General features: G+C 48.5%; 2 protein-coding genes across 2 annotated transcripts in view; both read left to right on the top strand.

Moving 5' to 3' along the window:
* Positions 1 to 8296: 8296 nt before the first annotated feature.
* cenpt (centromere protein T) lies at positions 8297 to 10444 on the top strand. The gene is made up of 5 exons (XM_056577486.1): positions 8297 to 8331; positions 8418 to 8520; positions 8933 to 9073; positions 9511 to 9615; positions 10161 to 10444. The coding sequence occupies exons 2-5, from the start codon at positions 8426 to 8428 to the stop codon at positions 10285 to 10287; spliced, it is 468 nt and encodes a 155-aa protein (XP_056433461.1). The 5' UTR covers positions 8297 to 8331; positions 8418 to 8425; the 3' UTR covers positions 10288 to 10444.
* A 706-nt stretch (positions 10445 to 11150) lies between these two features.
* Positions 11151 to 16790, top strand: part of spop (speckle type BTB/POZ protein) — a 10733-nt gene continuing 5093 nt past the window's right edge. The window contains exons 1-5 of the mRNA XM_056576908.1: positions 11151 to 11242; positions 11908 to 12065; positions 12814 to 12935; positions 13544 to 13695; positions 13891 to 14018. Coding sequence (XP_056432883.1) covers positions 11988 to 12065; positions 12814 to 12935; positions 13544 to 13695; positions 13891 to 14018 — 480 coding nt within the window. The 5' untranslated portion in view covers positions 11151 to 11242; positions 11908 to 11987. The remainder of the gene's footprint in view (positions 11243 to 11907; positions 12066 to 12813; positions 12936 to 13543; positions 13696 to 13890; positions 14019 to 16790) is intronic.

Raw genomic sequence — 16790 nt, 5'->3', positions numbered from 1 at the left:
TTCCCCTCCGTATGAAACCCCAACACGTTTTTAAATGGCCTTTGCTTGACAATCCTCTGAGGGCGGTGGTTATCCCTGTGGCTTGTGCACCGTTTTTCTACCACACTTTCTCCTGTTCAATCAACTTTCTATAATATGCTTTGATAAGGCTCTCTGTGAACAACCAGCCACGACCTTTTGAGTCAGCCTCCTTGTGGAGGGTGTCAATGTCTGTCTCCTGCACAACTGTCAAGTCATCAGTCTTCCCCATGAAGCCTACTGAACCAGACTGAGAGACCATTTAAAGGGTGCACTCACACTAGGCCATCTGGCCGTGGCCGTTGGCCGTTTTCACACCTAACCGTGCTCAACCGGCCCCATTGTTCTCTGGCCTGCATTCACACTAGGCCATCTGGCCATGGCCGTTGGCCGGCGCAACTGTGGCCTGGCCACGGTAGGCTCTTGTACAGACGTCATCACGTCGTAACATGTCATCACCAAGCGTCCGCTGCATGGACCATAATAAAGTCTGCCGCCAGCAGCACACCTCTCCCAAGTGGCCACACTCACACTGGCAGATTTGAGCACGGTTAGGTGTGAAAACGGCCACGGCACCGGCCAGATGGCCTAGTGTGAGTGCACCCAAAGGCTCAGGAGACTTTTGCAGGTATTATGAGTTTTTGAGGCAATTTGCTGTTTAAAGTGTGACCCCTAATTGAGTATACAATATTGACAATTTTCACAATATTCAAATCTTCTGAGATACCGAATTTTGGAATTGATGAGCTATAAGCCATGATCATCCAGATTAATACAAATAAAGGCGTGACATATTTCCCTTTTGGGTGTAATGAATCGATGTAATATGAGTTTCATGTGAATTGAATTCTTAAAATTAATTAACCTTTCCACAATATTCTAATTAATTGTGATGCACCTGTATACCCCTACCACCTGAATAGTTGCAGACCATAGGAACGATTTCTTTGTTAATGTTTAACCCTTTGATGCTTTTTTCAAACAACGTTGAAGTTTCCCCTATAAGAATAATGTACACCACATGGACTCAAAGGAGATGTTTGGTAAATCACTGCCTGTGTCTTCCCATGATCATGCTCTCTAGCAAGTCAAATCCTATCCTGTCCAGAAGTGTCCTAAAATAAGCAATTGTTCATCACTCAGGATCCCCCGGTTGAGGCGGAGGACCAAGGCAGTATTACCCGACGGAGCGGACGGAGCGGGAGAAGCCTTCCCAGCACCGGCCACTCTCCGGACATCCATCTGAAAGAGCTCCACAAGGTAGGCGGGGGCACATGGCTGACCTTGCGTATCACCGACCAACATCCATATTGGAAACGTGACGGTAGAGAACCCCTCGCTCTTGGCCTCATGGTACAATATGTTCCAACGTATCAGATCTGACCCCCTGATGCTACAGGTATCCCAGGTGGGGGTGCAGACCCAGGGGGATATCGTGAGACGTGTCAGGTCAAGTAAGAGGCTTTCTGGCATCTGCCAGACCCCGCACGAAGCCCTGAAGATGCATCTGAAACAGAAGCTCCACAAGGTAGACTGACTACTAGGCTCCTTTTTAAAATCCATCCATCCACCAACGTGTAAATCCTCCATCAACCCAACTGTAACCCACCTACCTGTAACCCACCCACCCACCTGTAACCCACCCACCTGTAACCCACCCACCTGTAACCCATCCATCCACCTGTAACCCACCCACCTGTAACCCACCCACCTGTAACCCACCCACCTGTAACCCATCCACCCACCTGTAACCCATCCACCCACCTGTAACCCATCCACCCACCTGTAACCCATCCACCCACCTGTAACCCATCCATCCACCCACCTGTAACCCATCCATCCACCCACCTGTAACCCACCCACCCACACTGTAACCATCCACCCACCTGTAAACCCAACCCACCTGTTACCCACCATCACCTGTAACCCAGCCCACCTGTAAACCCATCCATCCGACCCATCCTGTAACCCATCCACCCACCTGTAACCCACCCCACCCACCTGTAACCCACCCACCCACCTGTAACCCACCCACCCACCTGTAACCCATCCACCCACCTGTAACCCATCCATCCACCTGTACCCACCCACCCACCTGTAACCCACCCACCCACCTGTAACCCACCCACCCACCCACCTCCTTGTCCTTGGCCTCAATAGAAGGTGGGCGCTCCGGACCTGCTGTGGTCCTGGAGAGCCGACGGCGGTCAGGCTCACGCCGGCCTGGGCCCACGACATCACTCCTGGAAGACGATGACGTCACACCCAGACGCCTGCTTCAGAACATCATGAGCACAGGTGTGTGTGTGTGTGTGTGTGTGTGTGTGTGTGTGTGGGGTGTGTGTGGTGTGTTGTGTGTGTGTGTGTGTGTGTGTGTGGTGGTGTGTGTGTGTGTGTGTGTGTGTGTGTGTGTGTGTGTGTGTGTTGTTGAGGTGTGTGTGTTAAGGTTGGGCGATCGTCTACAAGCTGATTTATCACATAATAAAATTGCAGTTTTATTTTTATAAGGATGGTCTTCCCCTTGGACCAGCGTGAGCCTCTGCTGATTTAAGTTTCGATACGTGGGGGGGGAGGGGTCGTCAAGTTCACTGTTTCATGGTACGCCGGATGCAACCACTCCTTTCTACTACTTTCAGTTGGTTTCATTGAAGCCGTCTGGTCAACCTCTGACAATTCAAAACATCGTTACCAATTCATTTTCCCACCGTTTACCTTCGTTCAAACCGATGAACACATCCACACACAAACGAAATTTCGAGAGCTTTTATACTTTTACTTACTTTTTTCAGAATCACAGTTTTAGTTTCTTTGATTTAGTTTAGTTGATTTCCTTTGACGCCAGAGCGTGAGGACGTTCATGCACACACTTGCACACACACACACACGCAATAGCTCCGCCACATAGCCGCCTTTATGGACACTTCTGATCCGATTAGAAGTGGAAGAACAGCTCAATCGGAATAAAAAATGATCATACATACGTCTTAATCGGAATACAATTCTCTGATCGGAATACAATTCCATGTCCCGGTAACTTATCAACCCCAGCGTGTCCGGTTGCTAAGCGACGTCAACGTCTTTGGCAGACTATTTCTCTGCTGATCAACACTACGAATGGTAATTGTAAAAAGACACACCGTGTGAAGATATTGCTTCGTTTTGGCAAGGAGCCGTGTAATAAGCGGGATAATGTATAATATAATGTATCCCTTATCGTATAAGTCCAGACAAACATAACGGTTGTGCGCGAGACACACGGACGTACGCTTACCACTTTTGCAATATATTCGGATTGAATGATAGGAATAGATCTATTCCGTTTAGAAATCTAATCGGATCAGAAGTGTCCATGTTGACGCGGCTTAGACACGCGCGTAATGGCTCCACCATGTCTTAACAACACACACACACACACCACACACACACCACAACACAAACACACACACACACACACACCACACACAACACCAACACACACACACAGCAACACCACACACACACACACAACACACACACACACACACACACACACTACCACACACACACACAACGCGCTAGCGCGCGCATAGAATTGAGCGACCATCAGTTTTGCAAGTGTGTGGAAATAGTGCAGCGGAGTGTGATGTTATTTCTACGTGCGGGCAGACCGGTAGGTTTCGAGCCCCTCTCCTCTCGTAGCAGTGAGGTAATACGTCAGGTCAGCGCTACAGTCACGCGAACTTCAATTACAATTTGCGGGGCTTTTTAAGCTGTAAAATTAGCCACCACACACGGCACGCCAAAGCGCTGTTTTTCTGGTTAACAGAACAATCACAAAAAAAACACTCCTTTTCATCTGCAACTTGAGACGATCGACGATGGAATCCATCTATCGACGATAGAATCGACCATCGGCCCCTCCCTGGTGTGTGTGTATGTGCGTGCGTGCGTGCGTGCGTGCTGTTGAGGTGTGTGCGTGTGCATGCTGTAAATGGGTATGTGTGTTTGTGTGTGTGTGTGTAGCGGCAGTGGTGACCCCCGGGATCCACGTAAGGACCGAAGCTGAGGGGAGTGATCGCCCCACGGACGTCAGCGTTGCCAGCAGTACTGCTAGGTAGGTGAACTGCCGACACCTTACCGCTGTCCTATTCTCTGATAGGGACCTCTTACTCTGTAATGTGGTTCATTATTGCGAATGGGGCATTTCCCCACCATTTCAATCAGTTCACATGGTCCCTTGTTAAGGTTGCACAGTCCTAACCCAGACGAGTTGAAGTCATTCTGTACAGTGCTAACCCGGAGCAAACCACAGCCCATATCCAAACCACTACACAGTTATTATCCAGATCTCCATCCATCCTCATTTCTAAGGAACAATAAAGAGGACCCTTATGGTACTTCATGTTAAAAAAGAAAAAAATCTATATCTTGATGTTTCAAAACTCGTCGGGTGTTAATATCTCGTCAGTTGAAAGTTTAGAAACTGGATGAAGTAATTTAGTACTTAACTTCTAGGTAGGGCTAGCATACACCCCGTCTCACATATATATGTATTATTCAATGTATGCAGGACAGGCAATGGCTCAGCATAGGTACTGTCCCAATGAACCCCGTTAATACTCCACCGTTCTCCCTTCCAGTATTGATCTGGATCTGTCAGATGTAACCCTGGCTGGCATCGCCAGTACAGCAAGGGTACTGAGGAGACCGAGGCAGCGACAAAGCTTCAATGTCGGGGCTTTTGAGAAGAACATGGATTCCAGTCAAGGTAAGTTACCTGAGCAAGGTCAAGGTGAACTACCTGAGCAAGGTAAAGGTGAGCTCACTGAACCAGATCAAGGTGATCTCATTGAACCAGATCAAGGTGATCTCATTGAACCAGATCAAGGTGAGCTCACTGAACCAGATCAAGGTGATCTCATTGAACCAGATCAAGGTGATCTCATTGAACCAGATCAAGGTGAGCTCACTGAACCAGATCAAGGTGAGCTCATTGAACCAGATCAAGGTGATCTCATTGAACCAGATCAAGGTGCGCTCACTGAACCAGATCAAGGTGAGCTCACTGAACCAGATCAAGGTGAGTTCACTGAACCAAATCAAGGTGAGCTCACTGAACCAGATCAAGGTGAGCTCATTGAACCAGATCAAGGTGATCTCACTAAACCAGATCAAGTTGAGCTCACTGAACCAGATCAAGGTGAGCTCACTGAACCAGATCAAGGTGAGCTCACTGAACCAGATCAAGGTGATCTCATTGAACCAGATCAAGGTGTGCTCACTTAACCAGATCAAGGTGCGCTCACTGAACCAGATCAAGGTGCGCTCACTGAACCAGATCAAGGTCAGCTCACGTTATTATTATTATTTTCTTTTTTTCAAGTTGCAGAACTTCCGGCTGAGGAATCGGGACATGATCTCTTGTCTCTCTCTACCTCATTGGGGTAAGAAACTGAGGCCCCATTATTAATGAAAAACATAATTGTGAACATTACTAATCATGTTGTGAACTTCTGAACCAAGGTATGCAAATGTGATCTGATCTTGACCTGGATTGTCACTTTATACCTGCATGTGAAATATATTTCCAGATCTGCTTCATTGAGTTTAAACACGCCGTCTGTGGAGGCATCCTCTCGACGGGCTGGGCTGAGGAGGAAGACGCAAAGACAAACCAAATTCAGTGCTGAGGATTTCATTGCTGCTGTTCATCAGAGACAGTTGGCCGGGGGGCGCGGTGAGAGAGACGGTTTGGGGGGAAAGCAAGGGGCGTCGGCTGGTTACGGCGAAGTCTGTTTGGTCTTGGGGAGTTAGTTTGGTCTAGGAGTTAGTTTGGTCTTGGAGTTAGTTTGGTCTTGGGGAGTTAGTTTGGTCTTGGGGAGTTAGTTTGGTCTTGGAGTTAGTTTGGTCTTGGGGAGTTAGTTTGGTCTTGGGGAGTTAGTTTGGTCTAGGAGTTAGTTTGGTCTTGGAGTTAGTTTGGTCTTGGGGAGTTAGTTTGGTCTTGGGGAGTTAGTTTGGTCTGGAGTTAGTTTGGTCTTGGGGAGTTAGTTTGGTCTTGGGGAGTTAGTTTGGTCTAGGAGTTAGTTTGGTCTTGGAGTTAGTTTGGTCTTGGAGTTAGTTTGGTCTTGGGGAGTTAGTTTGGTCTTGGAGTTAGTTTGGTCTTGGAGTTAGTTTGGTCTTGGGGAGTTAGTTTGGTCTTGGAGTTAGTTTGGTCTTGGAGTTAGTTTGTTCTTGGAGTTAGTTTGGTCTTGGGGAGTTAGTTGGGTCTTGGGGAGTTAGTTGGGTCTTGGGGAGTTAGTTGGGTCTTGGGGAGTTAGTTGGGTCTTGGGGAGTTAGTTGGGTCTCGGGGAGTTAGTTGGGTCTCGGGGAGTTAGTTGGGTCTCGGGGAGTTAGTTGGGTCTTGCAGGGTAAGCTGGGTCTTGCAGGGTAAGCTGGGTCTTGCAGGGTAAGCTGGGTCTAGGAGTTAGTTGGGTCTTGGGGAGTTAGTTGGGTGTAGGAGTTAGCTAGGACAGCGTCTGGGCTCGTTGGTTAATCATCATCTTGTTTCTGGCCCCCAGCAGAGAGTAAGGACAGGCCCCACCTGACGGATTCCTTTGCTCATGAAGTCAGTGACCTTCCCGACATCACCACTGACATCATTCACCAACGTACCAAGCTGTATGACACCCTCGAACCACCGGGGGGCGCTGAACAGGGAGCAGGTGATCGATCAGACCAGCCCCCGAACGAAGAGCACCCGTCGACCAAAGACCGCACATCGACCGAAGACCTCCCCTCTACCGAAGACCCTCGCCATTCTGAAGGCCCCCCCTCTGCGGAAGAGGGCGGGCGTATCACCTACCCCCCTGCTGTGGCTGAGGCGGTCACCATGGAGACTGGGGAGGAGGAGGAGGAGAAGGAGGGTGCAGAGACTAACGTGGAGGAAGAGGAGCAAGGAAAAACGATGGCTATGGAGACCCAGAGTGAGGAAGAGGTGGCTATGGAGACCCAGAGTGAGGAAGAGGTGGCTATGGAGACCCAGAGTGAGGAAGAGGTCCCTGGGTATCAGACTGCATCAGGACAGCCCGGCGTAGAGGGCAGCAGTAGCAGACCTCGTTCTGAGGGCCATATACTAGGAGATCATCGCTCTGAAGGCCATCTACCAAGAGAACATCGTTCTGAAGGCCATCTACTAGGAGATCATCGCTCTGAAGGCCATCTACCAAGAGAACATCGTTCTGAAGGCCATCTACTAGAAGATCATCGCTCTGAAGGCCATCTACCAAGAGAACATCTTTCTGAAGGCCATCGACTAGGAGATCGTCGCTCTGAAGGCCATCTACTAGGAGATCATCGCTCTGAAGGCCATCTACCAAGAGAACATCGCTCTGAGGGCCATCTACTAGGAGATCATCGCTCTGAGGGCCATCTACCAAGAGAACATCGTTCTGAGGGCCATCTACCAAGAGAACATCGTTCTGAAGGCCATCTACTTGCGGAGCATCGCTCTGCCCAGAGAGCGAGGGGCTACAAGAGCATTGGGGTCATAGGTGAGGACCGCCACAGAGGTTAACTGTAGTGCTGGTGTAGTTGGCGTTGTGAACACGTGCAGCCTGTAATGACCCTTGACTCTCTATCTCCATTCAGATCCCAGCAAGATGATGGAAGAAAATGATCTTGCTCGAATTGGACCCACCAACGTGGCTGACCATGAGAGCATCCGTTCCTCTGCAGGCCAGGCCGAGGTGGCGGAGGAGGAGGAGGAGGGGGTGGAGGGGGCGGAGGAGGCGGAGGAGGGGGAGAAGGAGGAGGGGAAGGAGGGGGTACAGGGGGTGGAGGGGGAGGAGGTGGAGCAGGCGATGGTGGAGGTGGAGCTGGGTGATAAGGAAGGTCCAAGGGGAGGAAGAGGGTGATGAGGAGGTCATGGGTGAGGAGGAGGTCCAAGGGGAGGAGGAGGGTGATGAGGAGGTCATGGGGGAGGAGGAGGTCCAAGGGGTGGAGGAGGAGTTGGGTGAGGAGGGGGTGCAGGCGGAAGAGTTGCAGGAGGAGGAGCAAGCGGTGGTGGTGGAGGTTCAGCTGGGTGACGAGGGGGTCCTGGAGGAGGAGGGGGAGCAGGCAGAAGAGTTTCAGAAAGAGGAGAAGGCGACGGAGGAGGTGGAGCAAGGTGATGAGAAGGAGGTGGAACAAGGGGAGGAGGAGGAGGAGGAGCAGGGTGATGAGGGGGTGCAGGCGGAAGAGTGGCAGGAGGTGGAGGAGGAGGAGGAGGAGGAGGTGGGGGAGGAGGGGGAGGAGGTGAGGAGGAGGTGCTGGGGGAGGAGGAGGAGGAGGAGGAGGAGGAGGGAGAGCAAAGTGGAGGTAAACAAATGTGTGTGTGTATATGCATGTCGCTATGGGAAAAAGTGTCTGCTAAATGGGACGTCTACCTTGTCCACTCCATGTAGAACTGTCTATGAAGACTCCCGCCTTCGTCCGAATGAAGAAGGTATTTGATCCTCCTCTGGGGGAAAGCAGTACGGCTCCTCAACAAGGTCCTCCAGACACGCGGTGAGTTAACCTGCCTCGTCACTATCAAGGAATGAATAATCACACAGTAATTACACACATTAGTTTGCCAGTTTGCTGCCGCATCACCTTAGCCTAAAGAAGGTCGCCAGTAGACGTTGGTTCAGCATACCGTTGAACCTCCCAGCCCGTGCTGAGGTCCCATCTTGTCTGCCTGTTTATAAGGCATCCATGGTCTCCATCACAGGATAATAGAGACAAACGCGGTGTGGCAAGTCGCGTTAATTACAGTAAAATACTTAAGTCTGTTGTGTTTGCACACACTTAAACTTGAATCGTCTTCTGTAACGGCACAGGTTTGCCTTGTCAGGGCCTATAAGCTAAGGATTGTATATTGAACGAGTTAACGGGAGGCGTGCGTGGAACCAGTTAAGGAGCTCTATCACATCCACAGGAAGGCTCCGGCCAAGCCCAGAAAGGTGAGGGCTAAGCAGGAGCGAGCCAGCCACCTCCCAAAGAGCTACCTGATGAGCACCTTCAAGCACTTTGCCAAGACCAGGGTCGCGGCTGATGTGTTTCCCGCCCTGGACAACATGTGAGTCACCATCACCTCAGCCTAACCTTAAGAAGAGTTTATCATCAAAACATCTCCAGTAAAACCATGTGGGTCCAGTAGAACAACGTGGGCCCAGTGAATTATCTTGTTCCATTAGAACATTGTGGGTCCAGCATCACGTGATCTCCAGCCCTGAGGTTATCCCCACCTGAAAGTGGGCGTTCCCTCGGGACCAGTCCCTCCCTGATGATTGGCCTTTAAGGAGTGATTTAGTGATCTGTGTTTTCTTTTCTTTTTTTCGGGAATTTTGCTTCGGTTTCTCCATCGTCCCCGACATCTTGGAATGATCTGTTTGCGCACACACACACACACACACACACACACACACACACACACACACACACACACACACACACACACACACACACACACACACACACACACACCTCACTCACTCACTCGTGTGTGTTTTCCAGAGTGGATGCCTACTTTCAGCGAATGGCGTTGGACTTGGAGACGTACGCGCATCACGCCAAGAGGAAGACCATCGAGGTCGCCGACGTGGAACTACTGCTGAGGAGGTCTGTGGTCCGTCAGCAGACAGAGAAACGGAAAGGCGAGAGGGTCCATGGGAGTCTTTAGCAGATATAAACAATAAGAAGAGAGGGTCTCACTGTACTGTCGTCTTAACCGTGGTTCTCCAGCCCTCCCTCGCTACCCTCCAGCGCTCGTGTGAACCACTGCTTGTGCTCAGCCTCTAGTTCGGCATTCAACCTGTTTTTTCAAAGATCCACATCGGGACTCCGAGACAGCATGCGGATCTTAGCCGAGCCGAATGCCTTTATACTTCAACCTCATACACTTGTACACAAGGGGGCAGTACAGAGTTTCCAACCATAATGAACCCACGAGCAAGTCCGGCAAATGCGGGACAGATTCTGCCAAATTTGAAAATATGTTGAAAAACATATATCTGTGAAAAGGTTTTGTGTTTTGCAACCAACTTAAAATTGTGTGTGTGTGTGTGTGTGTGTGTGTGTGTGTGTGTGTGTGTGTGTGTGTGTGTGTGTGTGTGTGTGTGTGTGTGTGTGTGTGTGTGTGTGTGTGTGTGTGTGTGTGTTTCCAGGCAGGGCTATGTTACAGACAAGGTTCCTGTGGAAGTCCTCATTGAGAAATATCTTCCCATGGAATACAGAAGGATGCTCATCCCCATAGCAACCAGCGGAAATATCGTCATCCCTAAAAAAAAATAACTATTATTTCTGAGTACTGGATGACTTTAAAGAAAATGACGATTACATAAGGAGAAAGAATATTTGCTTGGTGTTTCTATTATTGTTGTTCCTTCTCTTTGTAGCATCGTTTTATATGTGCAATATTTCTCCTTTTTTTTTTTTATAATAAATTTAAATAAAGATGTTTGTAAATTACGTTTGTTTATTATTAGAACTGAGACTATCCAATGATTTCCCGATGCACAGGGTTAGATTCCATTTGATTCCAGTTCAATATGGATTCCTTTAGGGATGTTTATGTTACAATAGCAATTGCTTAAATATGCATGAGATTAACTTTGAACTAATGATGTGAACTGTACAGAGAACCCTCAATCTCTACAACAAAAAGAGTCATGTTTAATAATAATTCATTGCATTCATATATGGCTTCCTTAAGACACCAAAGTTATTACATGGGGTGGGGGGGGGGGGTCGATGATTCTGTAACAAATGGAGGGAAAGCTACAAACTGCACAAGATAGAAATAAAATGTAGTAATATTCTACCACATCGTCCACTGAATAAAGACATCGATTTAAAAGCTCCGCTGCATTTGAAGATTCGGTTTCAAAGTAAAAAAAAAAAAAAAAAAAACGTTTTTCTTTACCTCACTTTTTACTTTATGCTTTTATCCCACATAAGCACACAATAAAGTAATGTTTATTGATACTAAATATTTACCTACTGCATTCTCAAATGCTAACTATTACTTTTGGGTTTTGTTGGTTAGGGTTATTGTATGAATCCTACTATTGGTGGTGGGGGTGAACTATGGGTTAACCGCCACACGTGGGTAATGACCCTCCGGCGAACCAGGGGGCGCTGAGCTCCATGTCGCTGACTCTTCAGCTACCGCTAGCTCAGCGCTAGCCTGGCGCTAACAACAACAAGAACATCAACGTTAGGATTAAATTAAGATTAAATGTTTACGGTGAGTCTAATATTGCCATGAAACCCTTCATTTGACATTTGTTTACTCATCTTTATGCAATAAGATGTGGTTCCTGAAGGATTTAACGTGGCGCTGCTAATTCATCATATTGTTGCTTCTGCATAAAATAATCTGCTTTACTTATAATGAATACCTGTATGATATATACATATTTGATGATGTATAAAGATACATATGATACATATAATGTATAAAATATTCTGCTGCTCTTATTTTACCTTTATAACGAATATATAATCACCATGTGTATACCATGTCAAATATATCACAGCTGTATAATGTTTAAAATAATCTGCTTCTTTATCTTTAACGTATATAAAGATACACAAAACTATCTTGGCCTTTACATATATTTGTGTGTGTGTGTGTGTGTGTGTGTGTGTGTGTGTGTGTGTGTGTGTGTGTGTGTGTGTGTGTGTGTGTGTGTGTGTGTGTATATGAATAGGTAGAGATGGATAGATAATGTTTATTCTGTTGAGTTATCGTTATGGAGTTATTATATTGTTAGTCATTTCTTAAACAATTCAGTTTTTTAAGTGGAATGCGGAAGAAAGTATTTATATTTCATCATCTTACCCTAATAAGGAAATTCTATTGGTTCACTTGGCCACGAGGATGATGATGATGATGATGATGTCTTCCAGTTGCCTGAGTGCTGTGTTTGGAACTACTTTGCTGGGAAGTACGCTTAGCCTAGCTTAGCACACCGGTGGTCAAGCTGGCCATGTCCAGAGTCCCGAGCCCCCCTCCCCCTGCCGACATGTCCAGTGGACCGGTGGCCGAGTCCTGGTGCTACACACAGGTAAACACACACACACACACACACACACACACACACACACACACACACACACACACACACACACACACACACACACACACACACACACACACACAGGTAAACACACTCAGCCTCACACACACTCACACACTGACACACACACACACATACACACACACACACACACAGGTAAACACACTCAGCCTCACACACACACACACACACACACACACACACACACACACACACACACACACACACACACACACACACACACACACACACACACACACAGCCTCATTGTCCTGGTGCTACACACAGGTGAACTCACCCCGCCTCACACTCACACACAAACACACAGGTAAACACACTCAGCCTCACACACACACACACACACACACACACAGCCTCATTGACCTGGTGCTACACACAGGTAAACACACTCACACACACACCGGCTCATTGACCTGGCACTTTAAAGTCGTAACGTGAACAATTTGGAACTAGCTTGTGGATTTAAATGACCTGGACATATCTGTAGTCAATGCTGATCGATGGTGATTTCGATAATGTTATCAATAAAATAATATTAGTAACTGATATATTCTGCAAAAAATAATTTGCAATTGGCCTATTCACTGGGAGGAGCTCAATCTTATACATTGGGACTTTAAGCATTTTACCAGATAAAACTGGATGTTACATAACCGGAGCTCAAGATGAGGGTTGCCTGTAGAGGAGACCGACTGATTATCCTCTTTTTCTTCAGATCAAAGTGGTGAAGTTCTCCTACATGTGGACCATCAACAACTTCAGCTTCTGTCGTGAGGAGATGGGAGAGGTCATCAAGAGCTCCACCTTCTCCTCCGGGGCTAACGACAAACTCAAATGGTGCGTTGATCGGAGAACTAAACCTAACCTCTTCCCCCGCAACACATTTAGGGATCAGATCCTTGGGCCACGGTTCTTCCGATGTCGTTCACACGCAGTTCCTCCTCCAACCCCCATCCCTCAAGCTCACCGTGGAAATAATATTAACGAGTCCTCTACATCTTTTGTGTTTAGACCTCAGGGTCGCGAAAGACAAAGACTAACCTTAAAACGTAAGGATTGTCACCACGTGTAAACTGCGCAAAGTGACGTAATCACGGAAATCACAGCAATATACGCTCCGCGTCCACAGCAATATAGAAATTATAAATGCAGGCACTTACTGCCGTGTATTCTCGGCGCAAATCTCAGTTAACCTTTCCGCTAGGTGTGCGTGTTACCCCTTACAGATCTTGACATTTACATTTAGGGGATTTAGCAGACGATTGTATCCAAAGCGAGTCAGTCAGGGTGAGGTGTCTTGCTCAGAGACACCAGTACACTTCACTACGAGGAGCCGGGGATCGAACTAGCAACCTTCTGCTCACAAAGCAACCCGCTCAGCCTCCTGAGCTAAGCCCACGCCCCGTGCACAGACCAACACTAACACCATCTCCTGTGTCCTCTAGGTGTTTGCGAGTTAACCCTAAGGGATTGGACGAGGAGAGTAAGGACTACCTGTCTCTCTACCTGCTGCTCGTGAGCTGTCCGAAGGCGGAGGTCCGTGCCAAGTTCAAGTTCTCAATCCTCAACGCCAAAGGGGAGGAGACCAAGGCTATGGGTGAGTCGGCAGCAGCATCGCGTACCGTCCAGAGGTCCACCCATTGTGTCAACCATGAGTTCATAAAATAATAGATAATCTTCTGATGTAGAGGCTACGTCTATGCAATCATGTTGGTGCTAATTATACCAGGGCTACTAATTAGAATAGCGTATGTTCTAAGGTGTGTGTGTGTGTGTTTGTGTGTGCGTGCAGAAAGCCAGCGAGCGTACCGCTTCGTGCAGGGTAAAGACTGGGGTTTCAAGAAGTTCATCCGGCGAGACTTTCTATTGGACGAAGCCAACGGTCTTCTGCCCGACGACAAGCTCACCCTGTTCTGTGAGGTAATCGCCCTTTATTTGATTCATTTGAACTGGTGAATACTGGGAGCTGCCCATCACAACCACAGACCTCTACTTGTATTACCATGAGCTGCCAAGTACATCCACCGTTTTCCACTGGTTATCACGATAGCTGCCCAGTTCAACCAGTGTCTTCTACTTGTTATTATGGGAGCTGCCTACCATAAGACAAGAGTTAGGGTTAGGTTTATGGTTTGGGTTGGTTAGGGTTATGGTTTTGGTGGCTAGGGCTGGTTAGATTAGGTTATGGTTTGGGTGGGTTAGGGCTGGGCTGGTTGGATTAGGTTATGGTTTGGGTGGGTTAGGGTAGGGCTGGTTGGATTAGGTTATGGTTTGCGTGGGTTAGGGCAGGGCTGGTTGGATTAGGTTATGGTTTGGGTGGGTTAGGGTAGGGCTGGTTGGATTAGGTTATGGTTTGGGTGGGTTAGGGTAGGGCTGGTTGGATTAGGTTATGGTTTGGGTGGGTTAGGGCAGGACTGGTTGGATTAGGTTATGGTTTGGGTGGGTTAGGGTAGGGCTGGTTGGATTAGGTTATGGTTTGGGTGGGTTAGGGTAGGGCTGGTTGGATTAGGTTATGGTTTGCGTGGGTTAGGGCAGGGCTGGTTGGATTAGGTTATGGTTTGCGTGGGTTAGGGCAGGGCTGGTTGGATTAGGTTCTGGTTTGGGTGGGTTAGGGTAGGGCTGGTTGGATTAGGTTATGGTTTGGGTGGGTTAGGGTAGGGCTGGTTGGATTAGGTTATGGTTTGCGTGGGTTAGGGTTATGGTTTGCGTGGGTTAGGGTAGGACTGGTTGGATTAGGTTCTGGTTTGGGTGGGTTAGGGTAGGGCTGGTTGGGTTAGGTTATGGTTTGGGTGGGTTAGGGTAGGGCTGGTTGGATTAGGTTATGGTTTGCGTGGGTTAGGGCAGGACTGGTTGGATTAGGTTATGGTTTGGGTGGGTTAGGGTAGGGCTGGTTGGATTAGGTTATGGTTTGGGTGGGTTAGGGTAGGGCTGGTTGGATTAGGTTATGGTTTGCGTGGGTTAGGGTAGGGCTGGTTAGATTAGGTTATGGTTTGGGTGGGTTAGGGCAGGGCTGGTTGGATTAGGTTATGGTTTGGGTGGGTTAGGGTAGGGCTGGTTGGATTAGGTTATGGTTTGGGTGGGTTAGGGTAGGGCTGGTTGGATTAGGTTATGGTTTGCGTGGGTTAGGGTAGGGCTGGTTGGATTAGGTTCTGGTTTGGGTGGGTTAGGGTAGGGCTGGTTGGATTAGGTTATGGTTTGGGTGGGTTAGGGTAGGGCTGGTTGGATTAGGTTATGGTTTGGGTGGGTTAGGGTAGGGCTGGTTGGATTAGGTTATGGTTTGGGTGGGTTAGGGCAGGACTGGTTGGATTAGGTTATGGTTTGGGTGGGTTAGGGTAGGGCTGGTTGGATTAGGTTATGGTTTGGGTGGGTTAGGGTAGGGCTGGTTGGATTAGGTTATGGTTTGGGTGGGTTAGGGCAGGACTGGTTGGATTAGGTTATGGTTTGGGTGGGTTAGGGTAGGGCTGGTTGGATTAGGTTATGGTTTGGGTGGGTTAGGGTAGGGCTGGTTGGATTAGGTTATGGTTTGCGTGGGTTAGGGCAGGGCTGGTTGGATTAGGTTATGGTTTGCGTGGGTTAGGGCAGGGCTGGTTGGATTAGGTTCTGGTTTGGGTGGGTTAGGGTAGGGCTGGTTGGATTAGGTTATGGTTTGCGTGGGTTAGGGTTATGGTTTGCGTGGGTTAGGGTAGGACTGGTTGGATTAGGTTCTGGTTTGGGTGGGTTAGGGTAGGGCTGTTGGATTAGGTTATGGTTTGGGTGGGTTAGGGTAGGGCTGGTTGGATTAGGTTATGGTTTGGGTGGGTTAGGGTAGGGCTGGTTGGATTAGGTTATGGTTTGGGTGGGTTAGGGCAGGACTGGTTGGATTAGGTTATGGTTTGGGTGGGTTAGGGTAGGGCTGGTTGGATTAGGTTATGGTTTGGGTGGGTTAGGGTAGGGCTGGTTGGATTAGGTTATGGTTTGCGTGGGTTAGGGCAGGGCTGGTTGGATTAGGTTATGGTTTGCGTGGGTTAGGGCAGGGCTGGTTGGATTAGGTTCTGGTTTGGGTGGGTTAGGGTAGGGCTGGTTGGATTAGGTTATGGTTTTGCGTGGGTTAGGGTTATGGTTTGCGTGGGTTAGGGTAGGACTGGTTGGATTAGGTTCTGGTTTGGGTGGGTTAGGGTAGGGCTGGTTGGGTTAGGTTATGGTTTGGGTGGGTTAGGGTAGGGCTGGTTGGATTAGGTTATGGTTTGCGTGGGTTAGGGCAGGACTGGTTGGATTAGGTTATGGTTTGGGTGGGTTAGGGCTGGTTGGATTAGGTTATGGTTTGGGTGGGTTAGGGTAGGGCTGGTTGGATTAGGTTATGGTTTGGGTGGGTTAGGGTAGGGCTGGTTGGATTAGGTTATGGTTTGCGTGGGTTAGGGTAGGGCTGGTTAGATTAGGTTATGGTTTGGGTGGGTTAGGGCAGGGCTGGTTGGATTAGGTTATGGTTTGGGTGGGTTAGGGTAGGGCTGGTTGGATTAGGTTATGGTTTGGGTGGGTTAGGGTAGGGCTGGTTGGATTAGGTTATGGTTTGCGTGGGTTAGGGCAGGACTGGTTGGATTAGGTTATGGTTTGGGTGGGTTAGGGTAGGGCTGGTTGGATTAGGTTATGGTTTGGGTGGGTTAGGGTAGGGCTGGTTGGATTAGGTTATGGTTTGCGTGGGTTAGGGTAGGGCTG

Source organism: Gadus chalcogrammus, chromosome 18 (assembly GCF_026213295.1).
Source record: "Gadus chalcogrammus isolate NIFS_2021 chromosome 18, NIFS_Gcha_1.0, whole genome shotgun sequence".
Lineage (NCBI taxonomy): Eukaryota > Metazoa > Chordata > Actinopteri > Gadiformes > Gadidae > Gadus > Gadus chalcogrammus.
The sequence above is the reverse complement of the archived record's forward strand: the minus strand, read 5'-3'. Positions and strand labels throughout refer to the sequence as shown.

Coding starts and splice junctions, on each gene's coding strand:
- cenpt (XM_056577486.1), top strand. CDS start 8,426: ATGAAGACTCCCGCCTTCGTCCGAATGAAGAAGGTATTTGATCCTCCT. Junction 8,521..8,932: donor CAAGGTCCTCCAGACACGCG/GTGAGTTAACCT, acceptor TCACATCCACAG/GAAGGCTCCGGCCAAGCCCA. Junction 9,074..9,510: donor TTTCCCGCCCTGGACAACAT/GTGAGTCACCAT, acceptor TGTGTTTTCCAG/AGTGGATGCCTACTTTCAGC.